The sequence below is a fragment of the Epinephelus moara genome, chromosome 17, assembly GCF_006386435.1.
Source record: "Epinephelus moara isolate mb chromosome 17, YSFRI_EMoa_1.0, whole genome shotgun sequence".
Taxonomy (NCBI): Eukaryota; Metazoa; Chordata; class Actinopteri; order Perciformes; family Serranidae; genus Epinephelus; species Epinephelus moara.
Genome location: NC_065522.1, coordinates 18812654 through 18831177, shown reverse-complemented (window position 1 = coordinate 18831177; position 18524 = coordinate 18812654). Strand labels below are relative to the sequence as shown.

At 41.5% G+C, this 18524-nt stretch overlaps 1 protein-coding gene across 1 annotated transcript in view; it reads left to right on the top strand.

Annotated features, from left to right (window-relative positions):
• Positions 1–18524, top strand: part of LOC126403715 (serine/threonine-protein phosphatase PP1-beta catalytic subunit) — a 659813-nt gene that overhangs the window by 633116 nt on the left and 8173 nt on the right. Inside the window, exon 2 of the mRNA XM_050066443.1 lies at positions 1918–2002. Coding sequence (XP_049922400.1) covers positions 1951–2002 — 52 coding nt within the window. The 5' untranslated portion in view covers positions 1918–1950. The remainder of the gene's footprint in view (positions 1–1917; positions 2003–18524) is intronic.

The window sequence follows — 18524 nt, the reverse complement described above, 5'->3', positions numbered from 1 at the left end:
AAATATCAAAAATGTAAAAAGTAAATTGTACTGTGAAAATTTTTTTTATTGATGACAATTTTTGGTCTCCGTGTCTGTGTGATTTTAGGTCATATTCCACAGGGTCACTCCAGATTGTGTTTATCTTTTTGGACTTTGTGCTGGGACTAGAGAACTTCAAAAAATAGTCATTCATTTTGAAATTTAAGCATGCAATGAAAAATGTATATATTTATCTTACACTAAGGCTACACATATATCTAATTATGCTAACTTATATTGCTACTTGTGGTAGAATATTAAATAGTTGATCAAAGTAATGGTTGCTTATGTTTTCACAGCACCTTGCCGCTTTTATTTTGAAGGTAAAAATCATCTGTTTCCGGTGTTGTCCTCGGCATAGCTTGACGCGGCTGCTCCCCTCTGCCTTTCCTCTGCAGTGCAACTTGCCACCACCCACTCAAAACAGTGCGGAAATACCCAGATGACGCACTTGAAAGGAACAGAAAAATAGGTTGTGAGTGGGAGAGGCAATAACATAACTTTTGGCTTTAGTCATAACCCGGAGAGAGTGTTCGACTGGATCCAGTCTGCTCCGGGCCCACGCAAAAAATCTGTTTTCCAGGCCTCTGACAGTGGGAAAGTAGCGCCAACACACATGTAGTGCTTAAATCTCTTTCTATTGATTAGTATTTGTTCTTTACTTTATTTGTACAACTGCACATTATAGAAATCGGCTGTTTTTAAATCACAAAGTAGTCATTAAAAATGTAGTTTCACACTCAGACGATTCATATTCTGACAAGAAGATGGCGCTGTAAGTGAATAAATCGGCATCAACTCTCATTAACAGCACTGTGCTTTTGATTCCTGATAATATTTAGTGACCAGACTTTATATGTCTCTTTTTTAAGGATCCCCACAAGTTTCTTCATTTTAAGTTTACTTCTCTGTCAATAAAATTGTCTTATGAATACCAGGGAAATCTGATCCTTTTATCCTTTTAGTGCACGTGACCAGAAATTAAAGAGGCTCAGATATTAAGTTGCTACAAAGGTTTTCGGCTGAGTTTATTAAATACATATTGCTAAATTGTGATTTGTTTGTTATTTTATTGAAATTTAACAGTAACCTGTTGCAAAGACCCTGGCTATATGATGCCTTCATAAACTGTCGGAAATCACAGAACAAGTTGAGAAAACAGGAACAAAATGCAGTTAAAAAGGTGGGAAATGTCCATTGACATTTTTGTACTGAGTGTCAATGTTGTCCCCCTCTTTATACTGGGGTCCTTTGGGTGCTGTCATGCAGGTAGGTCTGTTTGTAGTTTCAAATGCTGGGTGCATGCTGGGAAAGTCCTTTGGGCCTGATGAACTGTGATTCATCTGTTTTGTTTTTTTTCTGTACCCACTGATCCTAGTCATGATAGTGGGGTTACTGTTTGTGAACCATTTATTTAACATGTTAATGTTACAGTTGAAAATAATAGTTAAAGCAAATGATATGTATACTTGCCTCCGAAATGTTACAAGAGTGAGCTGATTGATTTCGGAAAGGAATTGAGAGTAAAATATATATTCCAGAATCTGAAACACTTGACATTTGAAAGTTAATTTTTGATTTTGGAAACAGTACTGTTTGAGCTTGAGCAAACTCAGTCCACTGAAGAAGACTGTGAGGTGTAGTTGAGTTGAAAGCTCTAGAAAAACCTGCTAAATAAACCCTGAATGGGGATTTTTGCAAATAAAATGTACGGTATAACTTGAAAAACACGGTTAGGGCTTATTAGCTTCCCACTCTTCCCGTTTCTGTGATGGAAAGTGGAGTATCCGAGGGACATTGAACGCAGCATAATAGTCCTAAACGGGAGGCCTGTGAGTGGGAGGAGGTTGGCGGTGCGTTTCAGTGCAGTGAGGCGGTGCCTGCCCTGCCTGCTCCAGACTGCGGCGGGCAGAGCTGACTGCTACAGAAATGGCGGAGGGGGAGTTGGACGTCGACTCGCTGATTTCCAGGCTTTTGGAGGGTGAGTTCGCCACCAAACTACATTCATATATCCTGTTGTTAGCCGCTTTGGTCCTCAGGTATTATTTAGGCTTGTTTTTGACTCGAGTGGACAAGAAAAAGGGCCGCTTTAGGGTACTCCGGTGTAGGAGTGAACAGGACTAGTCCCGTATTGTTAGGTATGAAATCATACCTAATGGCACGTGAGACTTTTCATAAATTGAGTTGTGAGTGTTACAGTGTGGGCTCGATGTTGAACACTAACAAAGTTACAGTCCGAGGACTGGTTGTACCCTGACGGGTCGATTAAGGGAGAGGACACAAGACCAACCTTAAAACTAAATAATTGTTCCCTTTGATTAATGTCGCAATAGTTGTATTACACCACTGTTGATGTCATCACCTTGGCATGCAGCATATTAAACACTACCTGAAAGGCTTTCATAATAGAAAAACCTCAACCATTTAAAGCGACTCTGCCTATACTTCCACAAGCTTTTCACAACAAACTACTCCATGATGGGCGCGGTAGCTTGTGGTGCACATCACTCCCTTAAGTTGACATTACTGTTAAAACAAAGATCAGCTTGGTAAACTAAGTATGCCGAATTTTTCAGCAGAGTGTTCTGATCACCCATGACACCTTACATTTTATTTCTAGTACGTTTATATATTGTTTTTTTACAGTCCCAAGAAAAAATGTTAAGTTTTCAAACGGGCTTTGGCAGAAAGATTGCTCAGCTGAAAGCAGGAGACACGTCGCGGTGTTATGGTGTTTCTATGGGAAAACTGCTGAATAGCAGTGTTTACACAAGCCACAGGCCTTGATGATATTCCTCTTTAAATAGAAGTGCAGAGTTTGAACCCTGCCCTAAGCATTTCACAATATATTAAGTTTGTCATTACATGTAATTTGTAATTCAACAGCCAGTGTTTTTATTGCAACTATTGGCAGATCATCTCCTGAGCTTTATTATAGAAGGGAAAAATGATCATTACACATACATACATTGATAAAATAAGACTTACCAGTGTAGCTGTGGATGACAGTAATTCAGAAAAGTGCCTGTAATGTATTTCTATCTACTCAGCTAATACACACAACTGGATATAATGTGTGTTGTTTTGTGTCTAATCCCATTAGTTTGAGTCTGTTAATGCTTTACAAAAGTAACCTCAGTACTTTCATAGAAAGCGTACGTGCTCCTGCGCTGCTGGTATGTGTTGGGTATCAGTGGATTCTTAGCAGCGCCAAATAGGGGATCCGGACATAAGAGCTGCTCTCTCTATCTGTCTTTCTCTTGTCTTTTCGTTTCCCTGAGAATCCTGAGACAGTGTCCCTCTGTGTCTTTGGTAAACATGTGGACAGCTGAGGCAGTGGTGAACAAACACTCATGATCGATTGTCGGTCACACACACATATATTGTGTGCTGAAAATCACACACACATAGAAGCGTGCACAGATAGGCAGCCTGTGCTAAAGGATGACAACACTGTGGATCAACATGTCAGTATAACCTAATCATGTGGATTGATTGGAGCTGGTTACATAACAGTGCTTTTTGTGTGTGTGTGAGTTGTTACAGCAGTGTGAGCCTGTATTGTAAGCTGGGCAAGGCTCTACTGTAGCCAGTTAGCTTGCTACGTATTTAGTTGCTTTTTATGTGAGTAGGAAACCTCAGTGGAGGAAATTGGAGGGATCTGGGCCTAAAGGCTTCCAGATGTGAGCTGTGAATATATCCAACCATCCATCTTCTTTCAGCCACTTTCTCTTTCAATCTACAGCTAGTTTGTGTGAGGCTGGCTCAATTCTGGTGTAAAAATACCAACTAAGAGGCAGGCTCAACACTTTTATCTGAAGGCTGAGCCAGTTTTTAGATCAAAAATTCAACAGTGAGTATTCAGTGTTTGTTGTGTTTATTAACTGGACAGAATACGTTTGAACATTTTCCATGAAGTAGTGCTGCCACGATGTCCAAGTTTGGATGCAGTTACCAAAATTCCTTTCTTTCTTGACAGCTTGAGAAATCTATTACTTATTTTTTCCTACAAAAGTTCTCAAACGTTGTCTAAACATAAGCCATACAAGAACGCTGCCAAAATGGAATGTACTAAAACCCTCAAAAGTAGCTGACAAAACAGTCTCCACTTATCATCTGTTTTGGAGCTTGTGACCACACAATATTTTCATCTTCATCAGCCACTAAACTGTAGTTTTCAAACACTTTTAGGACTTTCTGTTCAGGTTGGCAAAATTTAGATTTAAAAGGTTCTGTATGCCCAGATATCACGCTATAGGGCCGCCATGAAGTCACTTCTGTGTTCCTCCTTTGCATTTTTAAACAGAACCAAACAGCAGCATCATGCTGCCTCACTGTGTGATTTTAGACAGCGATCCATATGGCGTAAACAATTACGAAATGTTTCTGCTAAAGAGCTCATTGGCTGGAAAAATAATTTTACCTAATATGTCAACTTTGTCTCTATCTTTAGCATTTTGTTTTCTTTCCTCACTTCCTGTCTCTTATTGTGCAGTGAGCTGAACTGCCAGTCAGAATGATTTCGACTGAACGTGCCAGATCGACTGATAAACATCTGACACGGGCCGACTAGTGCCAACTATATGGGACACACTAGGGTAGCAGATGCTAACCAATGACCCAACATTGACCGAAAACCCACTGCTAGCTTTGTGTGTCAGGGCTCTTAAATCAGGAACACTCTGTTTAAAGTGGGACTGTCGGTTAATATCAATCAATCTGTAATTAATTTACTTTATTAATCAATGTGCCGTTTAATCTATGGAATGCCAGGAAATGATTTAAAATGCCTGTCGCAGATTGCCAAAGCTCAAGTTGACATATTCAAATAGTTTCTCACAACAGCAAGTGTATTGTTGATCCCGTCTGCAAACAAACGATGTAATCAACCTGTATTGTAAAATCGGGCCGTGTCTTTATAAGGACAGCAAAGGCAAAGTGGTGTTAGTCTAACGCTAGGGTACATACTGTATCATACACAGGCCGGAATACAAATGCACACACTCAAACTGTCCGTCATGTATCAGTTTGTCTTTCTAAGTGCTGCATTTTATTTTAAGACTCGACCTTTCGACAACACAAAGACTTCTCACAGGCTTTTCCCAAACCTTGATATCTGTCATCTCAGTTTACTTAACCAGATTACATCTACAGCCTGTTCTCATGTAGACGTTCACTAAAAGGACTGTCAGTGGCTTTCTCCGGCTGCCATTCAGTTTAAGCAGCTCAGAGGGTTTTGTCAAACTGGTGAGGAAGTCACTTTTTCTTCTGTGCAGGAATAAAGAGAGCTTTTCCTCAAGGTAGAACAGGAGTTCCTTAATCACTTCAATAGCAGTTTGATCTCGCACTTCTTCAATGAGATCTGGTGCCAGGTGGGAACCTACATGCACACAGAGGCACATATGGAGAGCTCTCTGATCTCCTATTAAATGTCAACAGGCACAGCTGTCCCTGGTAGAAATTAACTTACCCTTTTGGTGACACACACACACACCGGGGGGAGAGTGTAAAAAGGGCAATACAGTGATACAGTAGATTTTCAGCTCCACCTGTTGTTGCCTTTTCTGTTGCATCATTATTTTGCAGGTATGTTGTGAGAACAATGTCCCAAAACTGCACACATACAGTGCACGTGTCCTCCAGCAGGTGTTTGTTTTGGGGGGTTGACAGGCGCTGTATAGCCGACAGACTAAACCTGATCAACTGACAACATGGTTTACAATCACAGAAGCCTCCTCAGCAGCCTCAGCGTACAGGTTTTTTCCCCTCTCTGGTTTCATTTGTCACTCTGAATACAATGACTTGTCATTTGCTGTCTTGTGGCCAATCTTGTGAGTCAGAGTTGATATGTAAGCAGCACAAAAGTTTATAGATGAACTTACCAAAATCATTGTCTGTATAAATAAATGGCATTTGTATGTCTGTGGAAATCTCTGTTAATATAATGAAGTCAGAGTGGCTACACTTGTTCAGTCCTGTCGCTGTTTCACATTGGGCCTAGAAACTCTTTCCTGGTGGACTAGTTTGGGCACACTTATAACTGGAACAGTCTCACGGTAATACCATATTAATAAGACGCCAATTGTGGAATTCATCATGTATGAGGTGGCTAAAAGTTTTAAAAGTTAATTTTTAAAGTGTTTAATTCCAAAGGAAAGGTACTTGTGACTGCTGCATGCTGTGTGTGGAGCTGATTAAAGGTATACTTCACCCACAAAATGATTGTTTGCATATCAGTTACTCACCCTGTGTTAGGATGAATTCATGAAGAAAACTTTGTTTTTCTCGTATGCTTCCACGGTGAACAAAGAATCCAAAAAAATAGGAAGTTCTCGATCAATTGGAGTAAATGGGGGCCGTGTAAAACAACAAACCTGTATCAAAACTAGGGCTAATAGTTGACCAAACGTTAGTTGACCAGAAAGGTCATTAGTCAGCAAGATTTCATTGGGTGCTTAGTCGCAGAAAAAAAACAAAAAACAAACAAATATAAACTCTATTAGGAGCTGCACCTTGTCAAAATAAATCAAAACCTTTATGACTGGATCATGTGGGAATTTAATTTGAAAGGACAGACACAGGAAGTGGTCACGCTCAGCAGTCAGACAGGAGTCACGTTACTTTACAGGGCTGTACCTGCGGTTATTACACAGGCTAGTTAATAACATGTCGAGCAGGAAATCCAAAGTGTGGGATTATTTTGAGAAGGTGAAGGATGAACCAAAGGTGATATGTAAACTCATCTTCATTGGTCAACTACAAACATGACGTATCATCTGAAACATGTAAGCAGCTACATGCCCATTAGCCACTTAGCACAATCATTACTGCTTTGCCAACAGCATCATTAACAGGCGGCTCGCTCAGTGTGTGATGTGCACTTGTAGATAAAATATAGGCCTATATTAATGAAGGTTCATTACGGTTTTGTATTTCTCTGTAATGTAGCACAGTGTTGACAATGTTACTTATATTATTCTTTCTCAGACCTTAAACTGAAACCATTGTGTTGCCCCGCCCAAAATATAAAATTTGATAATTGAATTGATATCGTAAACATGATGGCGACTAGTCGACTAATGGCCCTAAATGATGATTATTGGTCGACTAGGAAAATTCCTAGTCGGGGGCAGCCCTAATCAAAACATCTGTTTACAAACTCTCACACAACTCGTGCAGTATAATCCAAGTCTCATTTATCCAGTCGTATGCTCAGTACTTCAAAACACACACATTTTTGCTTAAACTTTACTAATAAAACACTTTTTAACCTGATGTTTTGATATAGTTTTGCTGTTGTTAAACGTTACTTAAATTAAGAGTGTTCTCTGTTTGTGGATTCTTCGTTCACCACAGAGGCATGCAAGACAAACAAATTCAGCATAACACGGGATGAGGAATTGATATACAAATGGTCATTTTGTCGGTGACGTATTCCTTTAATTAAGAGCACGTACAACTGGCAGTTAGGTGTCTAATCGCAGGGGTGTGACAGCTTGTCACTGTGGTGAAAAACAATCAATACACACATCCACATTACACAATATTGCATGGCACTGTGGGAAATCAATCAATCAGTCAGTCTGTTGTTTGTGTACAACTCTCAGTAGCATGTTTCAGATTTCACATCAGAGTCGCTACAGTTGGTTACAGCACAGTTCAGCTGACATTGCAGTTTTCACAGTATTGATAGAAATCCTTCAGTTGTCTGTTCACAGCAGACAGCAGCAGCAGCATGCCTCAGGATGACTGCCCATTTTCTTCCCTGCGTGTTTCTGTTTGTTTCCTGAGTTCTCCATAACAGGCCCCTCCTTCTCCTCTTCATTAGTGTGTACTAGTGCTGTTCTAAGTCTGTGTGCTGCAATCCAGCAAAGCAACTATTACAGCTTTCCCAACATGCCCACGCTAAGCCTACACTGGCCCGGGCTCTAGCGACAACAGGCCCTCTGTCTGTCCCGCCAGCACAGGTGGCCTGTAGGCTTTATATGGCACAATCAACACCACAGCTCCATACATCAGCCAGCGAGAGCGGAGGGAGGCGGGATGGAAAGAGAATTTCGTAGCCATTTTGTCATTTTGGTTTATGGGCAAAGACGGCAGCCAAGTTGTAACCCAGTATGGGTACATGGAATCTCTCTAAAGGGCATTTCTCTATTTAGGAGCTGTCCAGGTTGAGTTGGTTGAACAGAGCAGTCTTTTGACAGTCTTCACTTGCACAAGAATTTATCAACACATAATAAAGGCTTAGGTACAATAAATTATAATGACTGATACATTATATTGGGGTTGTAAGGCCTGGTGTCCATCAAAGCATTTTTTTTCTCCAAGCTGAAAACAGCAGGTGCTCCTCAGGAAACGCCCTGCTACGAGCGCTTGAGAGCACTTTGGAGGCGCAGCATTTTTTCAGCTGAGACGCTTTAGTTACAGCTGGTTGCTATACTGAATATTCGTGGAAATAAAAATGTCAGCATATGATGGAGCACTTGCTCTGGAAGAAGGGAAGGCGTGCGGAGAGATAGGATGGACCAGCTGATCTGTGTAGGTTGTTGGTTAGCACTTGTACATGTAAGATATGACGGTCAGCCTTCGTGGTATTTGTCCCTCCTCCGCCGTGATTTAATGGCTGAGTAAAAGTGACAGTGACAAGTGCAGTGTTGTACCTGAAGTTGAATATTTTTCAACTCTTGGCACTTGTGGAGTGCTCAGCGCAGAATGGACGCCAAGTGCCTCGTCATGCTGGTGGCATTTGTAGGGTAAAGGTTAAACGGAGGCTTGCATGACATTACGGTCAATAAGAAAACAGTGAACACATATTAATCTGTCAATAATGCTGTCATTAATACAGAAGACTAAAACTAACATATCTGCAAATATAGTAAAAAAAAAAAAAAAGATGTATAATAGCTGTAAAATGAGAAAGTTTGTGACCCGGCTGCCATGTTAAAAACAGTCAAGCCAAAATGAAGCATCGCCCACCGGCTGCATTTTACTCTCATTTTACAGCTAAACAGTACACTAAAATATGTTTCTGAAAACATTTGATGCGAAAAAAAGGCAATACAGTGACAGAATCTTGATTCATATTTGATCAGTGTTGCCTAGTCTAAGCAGAGATTGACATGATCCACCACTGCATTAGTGACTCCTCAGCTCTGATTGGTTGTTTCACTCAGTCACAATGGATTCTAGCAAATGTCATCAAAAGCACTACGAGGCGATTTTTTTTTCACTGATTATCCGTCTCATGTACCACTGTCTATAGATGACGGTTTCATCAAATATGGCAGGAAGTAATTTTTGTAAAAAGTTACCACCTGTAGCTTCCAAGTGATTCTGTGTAACTTTTGCTGAACAGCAGCTATCGTGGCTTCAAGTGCTAATAACAGAAGTGCTAAAACACAGCACAAACGTAGCACAGGTGAAGAAAGTCATTAAGTTACGAAACTGATTTAGTTCTGTTCTTTTGTAGGACAACGGCAAGCAAAAATACTGCTAGCATCAGCTAACAATAGCCATCTTAAGCAGGTCATACCAGACAACTTTTATACCCGATTACATCACAAATTTGAGTTTAAGCACTCAGTTTTTGGATTTGGAAGAAAGTCGTTTTTACCAATCTTTTGGACTGTCTTAGACCATAAGAATAACACCAGAATTGTCAAAATGGATGAAGTTCCCCTTCAAGTAAAAGTGAATTTAATTGTTTATGAATTGTGAACTCTTCATTTTTTAAGAGTTAGATTGTGTTATTTCGTCTTGCAAAGGTTACATATTCTTGCTTTAATAGTCCACAATAATGTATCCCAGGTGTTTTGCCATGTAGGTGTGTATGTGTGTGTGTGTGTGAGGTGGTGGCAGGTCTTTTGCCTAAAAGAAAAGACATCCTGAAGACTGATTTGTCAGTGTTTTCCAACTTTTTCTGCTCTGTGATGGCACTTTTGGGAGTGCCTCTGCCTTGCTAGGCTGAAGTGAAAGGGTTAAACAACAAAAAAGTATTCTGCTCTTTCATAATATACTGTATGTTGGTGTCACCCTCCTTGTTTTCGTGGGACGCAGAAGGCTGCTGCTGTGTTGCGTGGTGTTCAGGCTGCTGGCGTGGCATTCTGTTATGGAAACAACAATGGTGGAGCCTGTGTGGCGGGGAGCGTTCGCCCCCTGGCACCAAACGTGGCACAGAGCTCACCCAGGCTTTTCAGCTGGCCCCGGCTAGGCTTTCCAATAAACCCTCCCCTCCCCACTCCTTCCATTCACTCCTTTGCCTTCAGTGTCTCCCCCACTCTGGCTTCACTTTCTCCCTACATTTCTCTCCTCGTCTTCTCCTCTCCATCTCTCCCACTCTCTGTGCCTCCTGCTTATTTCTCCCCGAGTCTCTTCTCTCAATTTCATCCTTTCTTTTGCCCCACAAAGACAGCCATTCACCCGTGGCACTTAAAGGCGAACAAAACGTCCTCTGAAAATGCAAAAGCTTGCACAGAAATGCCATCACAGTCGGGATTTCTGCCTTAAGATTCTCTCCCGCTCTCCTCGCCAGAGTTGTTTTGTGTCTCTCGTTCACTGAGGGGTCAGTGTTTTCCATCGCCCCTGTGTGGGAGAGGGTTACATGGAGGAGTGGAGGGGAGCGGCTGGCCTCGTGCCCAGTTGGAAAGAATAGAGAGTGGAGGTGGAGAGCTAAAAAAGGTCTGACAGGGCATCTTTATTGGCGCTGCAGTGACTGAAACATGCGCGTCATTCCTGTTTAGAATTCATGGCTCTGCTTGACCCCGTACAGATTCTTTTGCATATGTTTGCTCGGCAATTGGAGAAAATGAAAAGTCATGTTTTTCTGAAATTGTCTTACCAAGTAAAAGTAAGGCTGCAATAATATTTTTATATTAACTATGGAAAAATTACCACATGTATTGTGAAAGGTGATGTGCCAAACCCACAGACAGTTTTCTGACTCTGCAGTTCCCCTCAGCTCCACAGAGTGCTTTAGCATTTTTCAGCTCATTGTTTTGGTTTTCTGGCCTGCAACTTAAAATTTTCTCTCATCAACTTTATTTCCAGCTTCAGCAGTTTTTGGGAAAACTCTCTCTTAACTACACCGTACACAGAGGACAAGGACAGACTCTAGCTGGTGAACACAATGTTGCCATGATACCAGGATATTAAACTTTGATATAATAGTTGAATAATAAACATTAGACTAAAAAAATGCACACAGAAGAGGATATTCTTTTCTTCTTTTAATGAACGACCTGCACACAGAGCTGTTAAAAAAAGATAAGAAAAAGTCACTGAACATATACTGTACCAACACACTGGCAATACATTAGCCTAATAGCTTCAATACTTTTGATACTATCGAATGTATAATTAATGGAGATTTTATTGTTTTAAACATATGGTATCAAAAAAGTATCTTAAGTACTGATGCTTGTGACAACCTTGAAACATAGTAGCATATTTAGCCACTAATGAACTACAGATTTTTTTCTAAAGAGTTGGTGGAGACCAAAACAGAGGGAGAAGGAGAATGAATATTGGACTTTAATTCATCAAGTGGCCAGTAACACAGCTCAAAATTTTGGTTGTCAGTTCTAGTTTATTTTTGCTTTCTATAGCCCAACAATCGATAACCAGTAACCAATCAGTTATTTTATTTATTTATTTGTTTTTAGAAGAAAAATGCCAAATGACGTGAAATACAGGAGGCCTTTCCTTTTGGTCTGGCACTCCATTGACTCAGTTAGCTTTAGCGCCACTTTTCAAAGAGCTTTCCATTTTTTGGAAGGGTGGAGAAATTTTAATATTTTGTGATGTAAATGTCTTTCTTTTTGTTTAATTTTCTGTTTGCTAGCTGACATTAACATTCGGAAACAACATGGCCACAGCCCATCCTCCAGTCTCCAGTGGCTTGCTAACGTTAGCCTCAGTGGCTCTGCACTGTACACCACCTGGGTTGGGTGGGAGCTAGCTAGTGGTGCAGCTCTTTCGCAATTACAGTGAATTTATTTCCTTTTGTTTAATTTTCTGTTTGCTAGCCGCGTTAACATTCAGAAACAAAGTGGCCACAGCCCACCCTCCAGTGGTTGCTCCTTCACAATTACAGCTAGGTTCCAAGATGGTGTTGCAGCGGAATGATGGTGACCAATCTACGGTCTCCTCCCAGGTTGCCCCAGAGAGTAAACGGCTTCATTTTGAGGTGCAAAAGCACTTTACCATTGTTAACTAGCACCATTAGCCATGCTGACAGTGCTAACAGTGCTAACAGAGCTAAAGGCATCTTATCTTAACAGTGATAACATAGGCCTAATTAACAATGCTAAAGGGGGTTTGTGGTTCAAAATTGAACCACACACTTACCGGGGCTAATTGGGGGGAGACCAGAGGGTGGGCACAATGTTTCCAAAGCAGCGCTGTTGGGTTGGGGTGGCATTACTAGCAGTAATCGCCAAATGAGCAGTGCCACTAGCTAGCTCCCACCAAACAGAGGTGGAAAATTAATCTATAGACCAATCAAAAATATTCTCAGCAGTTAACTAAATACCGGGTAACCATTAACATCCCAACTTGAAATGAAGGGTAATGTTGCTCTGTGTGTGCTGGTCGGGTTTGTGGGAAACTTGTTTACATATCCTGACGCAAAGTATCTAAGGTATTCTTTTGGTATCAGTACCACCATGTACGTAAAATGTATTTAGAATCTAAGACATAAAATAGTGCAGCTGCAAAATAGAGGAATAAAATATAGAATAAGATAGTAAAATGAATGTAACAGTGTTGAAGTGAATGGGCTTACGCAGCTTTTTGGCAGCACAGCTGACAGCTGTTACGTTGTTGTGGAGCTTCACTTGCTGACGGAGCCCTGGCCTGTGCCTGGCTGGTCTTGTTCTCTTTCTCTCCCATACAACAACTGAGCCTTCAAGTGCTCCCTCTTTGTCCCGACTGACTAGCTCACTTCCTCCTTCCTCCGTACAGTAGTGCCCATATATGGTAATGCCTTCAAGAGGCAATCTGTCTGTAATTCACTTATCTGTCGCTCTCTCTCTCTCTATCCCTTCGGCTCCACCACACACCGTTCCAGTGAACTCTGCTCTTTTGAATAATGGGAAAAATAGTTGACCTCCTTGACCCTTAGCAAGTAGTTTGCAATCAAAAGAAATGATGACCAACTTAGTTTGTTGGAGGAAGTGTTAGTCTGATTGTTCAGAGTCCGTCAAGTTGTGTGTTGAAACAACTCTGGTGTGGTTCAACACACTGTACAATGGTGGGTTGGGCAGTAACCAAGAGCCTCCCAAATATTTAGTGAATTAACCTGGCAACTGCCAGGCAGCTGGATGTTAATCCATGGAACACTGAGCATTTGTACCAAGAAAGATCAGCCACTGTAACACAGGTTACTGTGCAGTAACCCCAAAATCATAATACATATTTTCCTCCCTACCTGTAGTGTTAACTATCAGGAGTTTTGGTTCAGCTTTAGATCTGTTAAAATGTTGTGGTTTCCTTGTGCAAGCTTTTCTAGTGTTTCTAGTGGTATCTTGTTAGTCATTGTCCTATGACCGAGTTCCAGAACATTCATTTCACTTGAAAATTTTTTTAAACGTATTAGATTTTGATGCATCAAGCAGCACTGATATGAAGCCCCGTACAGCCAGAGCTGTTTAGATCTGAGGGTTGTGTGATCTGTCTGGAATGCAAAGGCAACTCTGGGAAGGGCACGAGGCAGAGCTGTCCTCTGACGTCAGCACCATGACCCAGGAGTTCAGCCTCAAAAGGAAAGGAGGGGTGAAGAGGTGAAGGAGGGGAAAAGGAGGTCTGGAAAAAAGAGGAACTGAGATAGAGAGAACAGTTGCTTGCAGTGCTGTGATCTAGCTGGAGAATAGACTCAGCATTCAGTCTGAACAGGTCAGAGGGCGACAAAACCCAAACTTAAAAGCTTAGGCAGACCGACACGTGCACCTGACCAAATTAGGAGAGGTGACTCAGAACACAGAGCCTTCTCAAAGAAGAGATTTTCACTAATCTTTAATAAGAATTTGCTGTGGTAATGTCAGTGGAACATCAGTCCAGACAAGGATGTTTTGAAGCAAAGCTCAACAGTTGTTTGGGAGGAACCTGATTCATTCTCACTGCTGCCACTGAGACAGCAGCAACTGCTTAAGGCTGTGCATCTGTTTGTGTTGTCTGTCATCGTGCGAGTCTTTTAGCTTGTGTTTACATGTGTTTGATTGTTAGTATGCCTCTGTGCTTGAATCAGAAACGCATCTGAACCATTGTTTGCTGGAGTACAGTGTGTTGTACATGTTAGTCAGTCGATAATTGTTTATCTAATATAGAATAATAGGAATGGTAGAAACAATAATTTGCATAACTTTTTAAACAATTTCACCTTTACTGCTTTTACAGAAAATATATTATTGCATGTTAATATTTTTACTAGGGCTGCACGATATGAGGAAAATATCCCGTAATCTTGTTGATTAATGCAATAACTATATTCCTTGCTACAAATAAACATATTAAAGTGTACTCAGCTGTCTTTCTTCTGCTTTCAGTATACTGCTAAAATACCAAAAAGTTTATTTTAAAAAATAAAAAGGAAATGATTTCTACTATTATTTTATTGACCAAACTGAACATTAAACAGACCACAAAAGGCACCAATAAAAAAAAAGATACTTACATTTTAAAGTGCCCCAGGGGTGGCTTTCTCTTCCTGTAGGCTAGCGCGGAAGTTCGCATCGCACTGGTTCATTGTCCATTTTTCCATTCTGGATTGTTTCTGAAAATATCCAGCAAGATAATCTTCATAAATGAACACCACTTTCATAATTCTTGAAGCCTTAATGCAGTCGCCACAAGTAAAAAGCTAACGTTAAGTTATAAACAAATTTCTCTATAGTGACATGACCTAACATCACCACCATAACAAGACTTGTAAAGCTGTGTTCGGTGCGGCTCAGTGTGATGATGTTATGTCATCTCGTTTGGCCACATGTTAGCAACCGCCTTTTTTTTTAAAAAGGCATATAAGCCTCACAAGTGGGGACATATTTTATTTCATAGAACAAAGCGTAGAAGTCTTTTAGCTTGTGTTAACCACAGACCTTATTTCAGGCATCTAACCAAAAAACAATTTTAAAAAATCTGTCGACTTCGAGACGAGAACCGGGAGTGCCAAAATATTAACTCATTTTCAGGGGTTTTGGACTTATTCCTGGGGCACTCTATGTCGTACAAGTTTTGTAGTTTAGTTTATTTCGGTTATTTTCAAAATATGGACTCAAATACAACAGAGAAGAAAAGAAAACGACAAATAAACCTGAAGTCAATGCTAATATAGTATTACACCAGAAGTTGACATTGTTATGCAATAAATGCAATGCAATAAAACAACAACAAAAAACATATATATGAGGTAGTCCCTTCCTTTCCTCTATCCTGAACTGCCATTTCAACCGTAGCTTGGCTAGCTAGCTTGCTAATTCCACCATGCTTATATGCTAACGTTTTAGTGGTTACAGAAAATGAACTGAAAAAAGTAGTCCCCCATCTGATGATAGCAATGTGCCTTCCTACGCTGTGACAAGAGTGTGTGGATTGGGGCGTCAGTGGCTTAGTGGTAGAGCAGACGCCCCATGTACAAGGCTGTTGCCGCAGCGGCCCGGGTCGACTCCAGCCTTTGGCCCTTTGCTGCATGTCACTCCCTCTCTCTCTCCCCCCCTTTCACGCTTGTCTGTCCTATCAAATAAAGGCTAAAAATGACCCAAAAAATATCTTTAAAAAAAAAAGAGTGTGTGGATTAAGCATTGAAATGTTAAATTTTACCCATGTAGCAGCTGGCTAGTCAGCTAGCTAGCTCGCTTGCTAAATCCATGATGCTATCATGCTACACTGGTTAAAGAAAGTGAGGAGTGTTTTACGGCAGAGGGTGAGATATCCTGACTTTAGTCCCCGAAATGGGTCAACAATGCTTGAAACCCAGGCTCATACACTCCATAATGCAACCCAAAGTTCACAGACACCCATCTAAAATCACACAAAACAGAATGTCCTAAAAGCAAAAGTTCTTCCATACATATTTTACTCTTCATATTCTCTATGATCATCCATGTGAAACACAACCATCACAGCAAGCAGCAGCTAGCTGGCAAGTTGCTACCTGTTGCTGTCACTCCGGTTATGTGTGTAGTGGGCTGGGTGGACTGTTTCTGCTGCTGAGTGAGGCACGTGTATTTAAAGACAAAATGATTTGTATGCATTCTGTCACTGTAACATGGAAACTTTACTTATAAAGTCATTTTTAACAGTAATATTAAAGGTTTAAGTCTAATAATTCAATAATTTACTATATTTTAGGCCTGAATCTGATCTGAAGCTGTAGTATTTTCTGTGTGTGTGTGTTTCAGGCCTCTTGTTGTCTCTCCATCACTGTTGTCAGATGCACTACATGTTAGTATGCACAGCGTGGGTTGGTGGAGATGCCACTATATCTGCAAATCACCCCCCTTACCAATCAGATAAAGCAGCAACAGCAGCTCCGCTCACCAACACCTTACAGGCTGGAAATTGGTCTTGCTGGGTTGCCATGGTGATCAGATGTGGGTACCACCTCCCGTTCCTTCTCCCTTTCTCAGCATCTCTCGCTCCCTCTCTGTCTCCTCACTGGGGAAGCTGCAGTGCAGTGGTGACAGAGTAGAGGATGCTGGGATACCTCCCCACAGTCCCGTAGTGGTACGCTCTGAAGTCAAGGTCACTTGATCGCTATGTGTACATTTGTGTGTGTGTGTGTGTGTGTGTGTGTGTGTGTGTGTGTGTGTTTCCAGGTCTGTCTTAACTTAACCATATGATGAAAGGGGATCCTCCCAGGCAAGTGAGACTAGTGGTTCTCGTTAGTGTGTGTGTGTGTGTGTGTGTGTGTGTGCGCACGTGTGTGTGTATGTGCGCGTGCGTGCGTGCGTGTGTGTGTCCTATATTAGGCCTCTGCCTGTCAGCTGAGCCAGCACAGACCTGCAAACGCGTCATCACAGAGCTGAAAGGGAGGGGTGTGAAATCACTCTCGACAGTAGGCAAAATCTCAGTGGACACACTCCTTGCTTGTGTATTGTGCTAACTGTAGGACATGTTGTGCATAACGTCCAATAATACAAGGTGTTTATATTTTACGGCCGTGATGACCCTGAGTTTTTCCAGCATGTTTTTGTTTATGTGAACCTGTGAAAGTCTACCTTTGCACCATCTAAATATAGCCCCAGTCTCACGATCCAGGTGGGGCGTGTATGATGGCAGTTTGCGTTGGACCGTGGTGGCGGAGACAGACAGAGCGAGTGTTTATGGCCTAAGGTCTCCGGGCAGAAATAGCAGGGTCATGTTGCAAGTGTACACACACACTGTTGTCTTTTAAAACTGCATGTTAAATACCTTGAAAGCAACGAGACACAGACAAGAGTCACCTGCAGGAGTCACGCACCACCTTTCATAAACATTCCCTCTCAGGTACTTCTTCCAACAAACAAACTCCTCAGGCCGTGGAGTTGTAGGATTCCTCTCACCCCGTCTGTTTGATTGACCGATTAAGTGGCGTTAGACGCTTGCTAGGATTTGCATCATGTCTCTGTGGTGTCATCTGACAGCAGCCGTCTTACTCAGCTCTGGCCCACTTCTGTGGTTTAACAAGCAGGAGGAAAAGAGGACCCGTTGTCTGACTCTGCTATTAATCTAATCACACATGGAATATAGGGCAGTGGCAGAACATGGACACGGCAGGGAAAGTTTAAAAAGCTGGTTGTATGGGGTTCTTGTCTGCGCTGGTAGCCAAATGTATATGTGAGGTTTTTTAAAGCAGCATTAGGAGATCAACAGTCTTCCAAAGGCCCGTAAAGCGCCTGACAATCAAGAGTATTGTTCATAAATACTGCAAAGTATCATTTCTAATGTTGGTAGTGGAAAAAACTCCCAAGGAGCCCAAGGTGAGCATATCTATGATTCAGAGTCCTATTTAGATTGCTTGCACCCAGCTCTCAACATGGAGGTGGCTGAGGCTGTGGCTAGCAGCTAGCAGTGCTAAAGTCAGCAACAGTGCTGACAGAGCCAATGGTGTAAATGGGAAGGAGGTGGAGGAGAGGGTGGTCGGTTGTGTTTCCGCCACAATGCCATCCTGATAACGTCTGTCTGGACGGCCCTATAAGCGCAGTGCAATGTAGCAGCGATTAGCTAGCCAGTGGGATATACACCAGTGGCTCACATGCATGAACATGCATTTTGTAGGGTCGTTTACCACAACAGCAAACACAGAATGACTTTAATTGTTCTTTTACGTCAGACATGTATTAGGATGTTACATACCTTGACATGTTGCGGCGGAAACTTCCGCCTTCCTCAGAAGTGTCACTTGTGGTGGTTGAGATGCGTCTTTAGCAGCTGATCTGTCAATCAACTGATATTAGGGACTATTATTGCTTGTAAACGTTGATTGTCAAAAATTACCAATTTAATTTCTGTCATTTCAGCTCTTATTT